Source organism: Buceros rhinoceros, unplaced genomic scaffold, assembly GCF_000710305.1.
Source record: "Buceros rhinoceros silvestris isolate BGI_N320 unplaced genomic scaffold, ASM71030v1 scaffold19092, whole genome shotgun sequence".
In the NCBI taxonomy this organism is placed as follows: Eukaryota; Metazoa; Chordata; class Aves; order Bucerotiformes; family Bucerotidae; genus Buceros; species Buceros rhinoceros.
In genome coordinates, this window is record NW_010399773.1 from 3,464 (window position 1) to 12,048 (window position 8,585).

Consider the following 8,585-nt stretch of genomic DNA (forward strand, 5'->3'; position numbering starts at 1 on the left):
ACTAAGCCCAGGAGCTCTGGACAGTTTGCAGCCTGGCTTAGAGTTGGGGTTTCTGAGCAAAAGCTGCAGCAGCTGCCCGGCTCCTCTTAGACACGTGTTACCTGCAGCACCAAGCAAGGCTCTCCAGCTGCTGTTCAGATATCAGCAAAGCTTCAAGCGCTTTGTGCTCAAAGATTTCTTTCTCTGGTTGTTTCATTTCAGCAAAACCCTTTGAGAGCGGACAGTACCTGGACATCTATGGAATTACAAGAGACCAGGCTGGGGAATACGAATGCAGTGCAGAAAATGATGTCTCAGTCCCAGATGTGAGAAAAGTAAAAGTCACAGTAAACTGTAAGTCAAGTTGTTTTTTATTCACTAAATCCAAGTGAGAAGAAAAGTCTAATGCAGAGAGCTGCTGCTCCTGGTGAAACTGTAGTTTGTTGGGGTTTGTATCAAAATTACCTGTGCTGTTTGATGTGCGAGTTGGCCTCTGCAAATGAAGGGAAAACGAGCTTAACGTTGAACTCCTCCTTTTGTAGTGCTGCTGTGCTGTCATCATCCTCACAGCAGGTGCTGTTGCTGCGCTGCTGAGTTGAGACTGAGTTTGTATAGTAATTTTTTTTGAGTAATTATGTGTGTAACTTCTGAGGACTGCTGTGATTGTTGGGCTGAAGTGTTTCTGATTTAATTTGACGTGGTTATACAATAATGTAAGGAGATGAGAAACTGTTTGAGATTTGTGGGCTGCTTAGATGGTGATCAGTCTCTGTGGAAGTTTGAGGTGCTCCCAGTAGAGGCAGCAAGTTGTTTGAAGCGGTTGCCCCAGTGTGGAGGCAAGAAGGACTTTGCTGCTGCATGGTTCTGCCAATGTGGTCTCAGTGGGTGGTGGGTAACAGCAGGAAACACCAAGGCAGCCTGTTACCTGTCTGTACTGCCTACCGGGCCTGACCATGCAAGATTTTCACAGCAAGGAGGTGCTCCCAGCGTGGGACTGAACTTGGTTTAGGACGCGGTGCTCTATGAAACAGAACAGCATTCTTTATCCCTCCAACGTGAAAAAAAAAAAAATGGAAAGAAAATGGTAATACATGCTCATTTGCTCTGAATGAGTTTTTGAGGCCACTGGTTTTTGAGGTGTTTTGTTCATGTCCCCCAACAGTCACTGTCTCTGTCGATGGGTCCCTTGTCCGCAGATTGCTGTGAAGCTGGAGGAAGGAGTGGGGGCAGGTGGGTTGTTGTGGATGGGTTGCTGATGGGGCTACCCCCCTACTTGGACATGAATGGGATGTTCCTATGTTCAAAAGCTGACCCAATGATTCTCACTAATGTGACAACGTGATACTGGTAGTTCATGATGTCCTGGAACAGATGGGTCAATGCACTAATGCTCGTAGAATAGCTCGATTATTGCTCACCAGTGACTTTCTGTACTGCTTGGTCACATAGGCTGGTGACACTGGCTGCAGACCCTGCTTTCCCTCTGCTCCTCAAGCTTCTGCACGGAAACTCTGGTGTAGTGTGCTGTGACCTAGTCCTTGCCTTAGAAGTTGCAAAAGCAGGTGTCAGCTCCAGAGCAGCTAGAGGAGGCCCATTGCTGTTCTCGCTGCTGCTCTGCCCTCAGTGGTGTAGGTGGAATCGTCAGCTTTGAGTTCCCCAAAGCAGGCAGTGCCCTGAGAACCAGGGGCTCATTGGGAGGAAAGCCGCCAATGGATGGTGTCCTATGGAACAAGAGACCATCATGTTTTGTGCAGTATGTTGTTACTGAAGGATTGTCAGTAGTAGAAGTTGTGCAGGCATTTGCATTGGCATGTCTTGGGGTGCCACCTTTCAGCCCAGCTCTACTCCAGAACGGTTTGTGTTGTTAGCTAAATAATTTGCCAGAAGGAGCAGAAGGGATGGTGACCTCAGTCTAGTTTTGGAAAAACAAATAGTGCACCTGTGTTGATTCATGTTGTGGGGATTTTAACGAGGGTGAAACTTGCTGTCTTGGGGGCTTTCAAAGTGCTCGTGGAAAGGTAGAAGTTGGTAACCCTGCTTCCTGGTTGTTTTGGTGCTTGTTTTCTTTGAAATAAAAAAAGATCACAGTGGATGTGGTTGTCTCATGGAATCTTTCTTGCCTTCTGGGCCAGAATCTAAATGTACACTGGAACTATTTCTGACCTCTGTCCACCGCTTCCTTAATGGTGGACCAGAAAGATTGAGTATCAGGAAGGTAAAGCTGGGCAGTGGTGGTTCATTCTTGCACCAGCCCTTGGCCCTTCCACCAGCCAGCGCTGTGTGACCACATGGAGAGCAGGACCAGTGGCTCCCGTGTGGCCAGCAGCAGAGGCTGGGTCGCAGGAGGGGTGAGATTTGCTCTCCCTGGGGAGTAATGGGAGAGCCAGGGTGTCTGTGTTGAAGGATGTGCAGGCTCAGGAGGTCCTGCTTCTCCTTGGTGTATGCTGCAAGCCAGGGGTGCTCAGGTTTGGCAGCAGCTCTCAGTAAGAAACGTGTTATGGACCGCTAAATCCACCAACAATCTCGGCTAATACTTGACTGAAGTGTCCAAGTTGAGCTTTGTCCTGACTTGGTACCTGGCCGAGCTGGAGGGGCCCTTGGCCGTGGTGTGGATGCACGTGGCGTTATGTCAGGTTCAGGCAAGCATCCAAGTCTGCACTGGGAATGTGCAGAGCGTTATTTTTTAAAATGTTTCTTACACCTAAATAAGAAAATGGAAGGGACAAAAATAAAACTGAAGCAGCGTAACACTAAGACCTGGACACAGCATGAGAGTTTGTGCACGTGAGCGATTTGTGGTAGTCAGCTGATTGTGGATCTCTTCTGTCTGGAGCTGTACACTGTCCCCGTGCCAGTGAAGCGCGATGCAAACGCACTCCCAACATCTGCTCCCCACTGCTGATGCTCATCCCTTCTGACCAGGCAGAAAAACGGCTCGTTGTGTTCAGGGGAGACTTGTGCTGGATTTGGGGGATGCTGGGATGGGGCAGGGTTGCCCAGCCATGTCCAGCCTCCGGATGCGTTTGCTGCTGTGCAGCAGCCAGTGCTGCTGGGGTGAGCTGCACTCCCTGGCCTGTTGGTACGGGCAGCCCTGAGCAAAAAGGGATGTCTCATGTGCCCTCACCCAGCAGAACGGTGCTGAGCCGGGCTGGCAGGGCAACTGTCCCTTGGCAAGAGCTGCATCCTTCCTTTGGGAAGCTGAGGTTCTTCTGCCAGCCACTGTTTACAACAAGGTTGTATCACACTTATTTTCAAATTTAAATCTAGAAAGATCTTAATGAAGAAAATACAATAGAAGAGAGAAAACCTCGAGGCCCGTTTGTTACCCCGGGCTGGGCAGTTTCCTTTGTCAAATGTTCTTCAATCCTCTGTGGTTTTTAGATACCAGTTCATTTGTCTAACAAACAAGTAAGGCTTTCTCCCTTCATACACCCCCCAAAATATCCCATTCCTTTATTTTCCCTGGTTTTGCAAACTTATTTCATTATTTTTAAATTATTATTTAATTCTCCTGCTGCCATGTGGACTTGGCACTGGCTCCGCAGCCTCTGCTGCTCCAGGTGTTCCTCAGTGATTGTACTTCTGGTGCAGAGGTGCGGAGCCCATCTTGGGGTTGGAGTATCCCTGGCTCCATCTCCGTCCCTCCACTGTGTCTTGTGCAGCAATGCCTTCACGCGTGCCCTCCAGCCCATGGACCAGTGATGGCACAGCCCCGCATTTGCATGAATGTGATCACTTAACTGCTGCTTCTGACAATTTTTAATGCTGTTTCACTGTTATTAAAAGGACCGTTCTTTACTGCAGCCCTGATAGCTGTAGAATAAATCAAGGCTTTATTGTGCCCAGTTAATAGAATGTATCAATGAGCCCTGAGCAGTTACGGTGGGTATAAGCCTAATTTTGAATATGGATATTCATCGCATACTGCAGTTGTTCAGTCACCCAAGCATGTACAAGAAAATCACCAGGTTTAAATTACTTTCTGAATTTCAAGTTTCTCGGCTGGGCAACTTCCAGCCATACATAAACAACCAGCTTGCTGCCTGTCTCGCTATTATAACTCTAATGACTTTATGGGTTTTTTTCTTTATACCGCTTCAGATTGCATAATCTACATTTCCTACTTAATTTATGTCTGTTCCCCCATAATTTCCCTTTTAAAAGTAGTGGCCTGAGAATCTGTGGTGCATTTGTCTGCCTGAATGCTGAGAGAGGAGGCGGGGGGTGGGAAAGAAGAAGCAATTGAAGCTGCAGGTTTATGAAGAAGGAATGCTATACCAAATGGAGTTAAAAGAGATAAGATATAATCCAATTTCACTTCTAAGCAAATCTTATTAGCATTTTCCATTACATTTTATAAAGCAAATACTGATATATAGATGATAATATTGAACCCCACTTTGAACAAACCAGGGTCTGGATTAGTAAGGCTTTAATACGCCATCTGAAAGCTGGTCTGGAACTGACCCTGTGGTGCGGCAGCTTCCCCGACTCAGCTTTGGTTTATTGGGGCCATACTTGAAAAACAGTGAAGGCAGCTGCTCGATGTGAAGATCTCCGGAAGAGTGGAGGCCACGCTGAGATGATGAAGAATCGGTCATGTATGTGATGAAACTGGCATTGGTTTTAATTTATGTGTAATTGTCAGCTACCTAAATAAACAGCAAATGTGGAATTTTAAAGCGGAGCTGTATTGCAGCGTTCCTTTCTCTAGGTAACGTGCCCGAAGGGCCTGGGTTTCAGTGGTTGTATCTTGCACAGCTCTGTTAACACTGGATCTTACAGACTTCACTGAATTAAGATCCAGTGGCTTCGGAAAGGAAAAGAGCCATTTAGTTGAAATTAAAAGATAGCGATTTAATTCCAGATTTATGAACACCACCATGCTGCAAATTGAAGCCTAGACTCACCGGTGCTTACTGGGGAGGTGAAAATTACAGTTCCTGTGCTGAGGAAGCCCAGCTGGCACTGGGCAGTGCGGGAGGGGTCTGGTCCTGCTGGGTCTGTGTGTTTGGCTATCTTGGGGACTCCAAGCAGCTTTTCTGCACAAGTTGCTTTGACGGAAATGATGCTTCGTGCAGCCTAGGCTCAACTTGCAGTAGCTCTCCTGCCTCTGGTGGGCCATGTCCTACAGAAGAGAAAGCTTGTCTGCCGAATTTTGTAGACAGTATAAACAAACAATCAAAGAAAACTCAGTTTTCTAGATATTGAGCTATGTCTGCTTGCCACAGCATCTCTTTGTACAGGTATTTTCCATCAGACCTTCAAAATATTGAAAAAGCAACATGGAAATAATAGACTGTATGAGAACCTGTAAAACCAGTATTGAACACGTTGAGTCGTGCCCCTGAATTACTGCTGCCAGTAGATGTTTATCCAGACCCTTTGTAAGGCATCTCCAGGGGGCAGCTCCATGGGCAGCATGCTGCGCTCAGCCACAGCCCTCAACTGAGCATTTGTCAGAGTGTCTGATGTGACCCGTCCTTGCAGACTCACAGCCCCGTTCCTCAGCTGTCCTCTGAGGAGTAGAGAACACATCAGTCTTGCTTTCGATCTCTGTGGAGACAGTGGACTCGTGCTCCCCGTGTTCACCAGCCCTGATTCATCTCGTCTCGATTCTTGCACATGTTTTCAAAGGGGTTGACTAAATGTTTCTTTTCCTGTAGATCAGCTGGTGCTAGGGGAGGGCTTTCTCGAATAAGGGGTTTAAAGCTTGAGCTACCTGCCAACTGAGGCATTGTATCGCTGAGGCTGTGGAAGCATCTTTTTGGATGCCTCTTTGGGTCTCTGGCTGGGGCACTGACCTTCCTGTGACAGCAGGTCACTTCAGGGGGGGTCTGTCCCTGGCAGCCCTGGTCGCTCTCTGCAGAAAGGCTGTCTCAGCTCCCCACCATATTCAGCCTGCTGATGAGTCCTATGTGTTGAACTCCTTCCTGTTTGGTTTCGTCTAGTTTTCAGGCCACTTCTTCAATTTACCTGGGTTGGTTTGGGGTTCTCATCTCTGATACCGGTGTTAAAGAAAACCCCCACCAGCAGCAAGCCCGGGATGGCTGTCCAGCTGAGCAGACCCATAAGCACAGCTGTCCAGATAACAGGCACCCATGGGGACGCAGCGTTCAGCCCAGCCTGTTCTCGCCTGGGAGATGGGGTCTACTGCTTGTTGTAGTCGAGATGCGGCATCCACTGCTGCTCCCTGCGGGAACTGATGACCCAATGCAATCTATTCTTAACAAACCTCTTGACAATTGCTCATCTTGTTATCTTCCAGCTGCTTTTACATCTTTGATTGCTTGAAAAATGTTGTGATGGCGACTAGAGACAAATGTTCTGGCTTGTCATTCCTTGGCTCCTGGTGCTCCCCACCTTTTCTGAAAAGGGTTCATGGAGGCACATGCCCCACACTTCAGCAGTAACATCGAGGCTCTGCATTTGCTTCGTCCAGCTCTTGAGTATGTTTTTGAAGTTTATTAGGCCAGTTGGTTTTGTATTACTTTGGTTTTTCCAGGTTCTTCTGCATTATTCTTTCCCTGTCTTAACCCGAAATACAGAGCTATGGACTGTGGTCATTGAATTGGTCACAGTCTGCGTTCAGAACAACTCTGCCTCCTTTTCCCTTGTCTTCTAATGCACGTGTTCTGCAGTAAATCATCAAAGTTGGGTGGTTATGGGGTAGCTTTTAGCTTCTTTGCCTCTGGACCCTGGGTGTGTGCTTGGAGCAGGCACTGCATTGCTGGGTCTGGGTGGTCCTGTTCAAGTCCAGAGCAGAGGCACCTGGGGGTGCTGCCCTCCCTCCCAGGCTCCTTCACCCAAGTTCTGCCACTGGTTTTCAGCGGGAGCAGGGTCAGTCTTGCAGCACTGGGTTTTCAGGGAGCAGCACACTGGTTACTAAAGGTTTCTGCTGTGCGGATCTTGAGCCCCCTTCCTGCTCGTGTCCTTCCCGCCATGAGGGCTTGATAAGATATTTTGTGCTGTGGGGGTTGTTTACAGAAGGAATGTGTGAGCTCCTCGTATGAATTTTAAGTGATGTGTTTGGTTTTTGCGTGGACAGGTTAGGGTTTTTGCAGAACAGCTTATCTCATTAGCATTTCTTAGAAGTCTGCCTTACTGTTGCTATGGTGCTTTGCATAATATTATGCATAATACTCTGATTTTACTTTGAAATCAGACATACTGTACAAGCCACTCTAACCTAATTATATCTGTAACCTTAAACCTACTGGGGAAAAACATCGTAGGACTTCAGCATTTGTTGGGGCTCCTAATGCCTGGACATGTTGCTGTGACTTTATTTTCCCTGAAAGTGAGCTGTGTGAACTGTTGCTGACCAAGAAAAAAATTTCCTTGGCGTGGGTTTTAGAAGGATGAAAATTTCTCTCTCAAGGTGAACATGTGGCTAAATAAGAAGGCAAGGTCCAAATAGAGGAGGACAGCAGTCTTCAGAAGCTGCTTTGGTACCAAAATTACTCAGAGCGATTTCTAGTTTTAATTTCCTCTTTCTTCTTGGGGGGGGTGGGGACTCCTGTTTGAGCACTTACAATTAACTCTGATTCTTTCAAATTTTAATAGCTGCAGATGTGCAGCTTCACATTTATATCCCCAAGTAAGTTTAGGACTTCTGGGGTTATGGTCAGCGTTGGCTTTGGGAGCCCAGGAGTCATTCTGTTGGAGAAACCTGAGAGTCGACATAAATCTATTTGGATCTGTAAGTGCAACTTCATTTTTTTTTTCTCTTAAAAAGAAATGGACAAGGTATGGAATGGTTGCAGATGTCTGTGTGAGTCTGTTTTTGCAGTATTTTCTGTTTGTTCGTCAGCCTGGGAAGGAGCAGCCTTCTTGTCTGTTGTGCCAGAAGTTCACGATAGCGACTGTGGTGAAGGGTGCATCTCACAGCCTTAGAGGGCCTGAAGTTTAATCACAGATGCTCCCGCTGTGAGGACACTTCCACCCAATCGCAAAGTTTTCTTTTACACCACCTAAAACCAGTTCTCTGAAAGAACAAAACCGTGGAGAAGTTACTGCTTTTCTTTACGATGTCATTTATATCAAGTAAATTCAGTCACGTCAACTCTTCAAACTGAATTGCACCCCCGTGAGGTGAAGTCGTATGCTGGTATTCAACCGTGGAGCAGACAGACCCTATCTTGGTGCTGCAGTGGTTGATTTTTACCCATCTGGCTGAAATTCACACATTTCAACATGCATCACGCAGGTTGGTCTCTCTTTAATCACAAAGTATCTCCCAATATTGTAGTGACAGAGTAACGCGCAGGTGCTGCCCCAATTCCCACTGACCATTTTGAGAGGTATGTGTGCGTGGAGCCTTGAAGATTGAACTTTGCAATACTCCTCTGAAGCATCCAAATAGCACTCCGAAAAGCTAAAAGCACTCCGGAGTGCGGTTTCATGGGCTTCTGTGAAACGTGTTGTCCTAAATTCCCGGGTTACCTTTCAAAAATAGGATTTTTGGCTTGTAAATCACACTGGGGACTTCTGGACATCTGACTATTGGTTCATATTTGATTAAGGGATCCATGGGAATTATTGCAGTGTGAGCTTTCCAGAATGTGACTCGCCTCTGCTCAAGCCTTCTTGGTCTTGGACGTGTA

At 47.0% G+C, this 8,585-nt stretch overlaps 1 protein-coding gene across 1 annotated transcript in view; it reads left to right on the forward strand.

Moving 5' to 3' along the window:
- Positions 1–201: 201 nt before the first annotated feature.
- Positions 202–8,585, forward strand: part of NEGR1 (neuronal growth regulator 1) — a gene marked incomplete at its 5' end in the record, with an annotated part of 85,066 nt that continues 76,682 nt past the window's right edge. The window contains one exon of the mRNA XM_010131620.1: positions 202–333. Coding sequence (XP_010129922.1) covers positions 202–333 — 132 coding nt within the window. The remainder of the gene's footprint in view (positions 334–8,585) is intronic.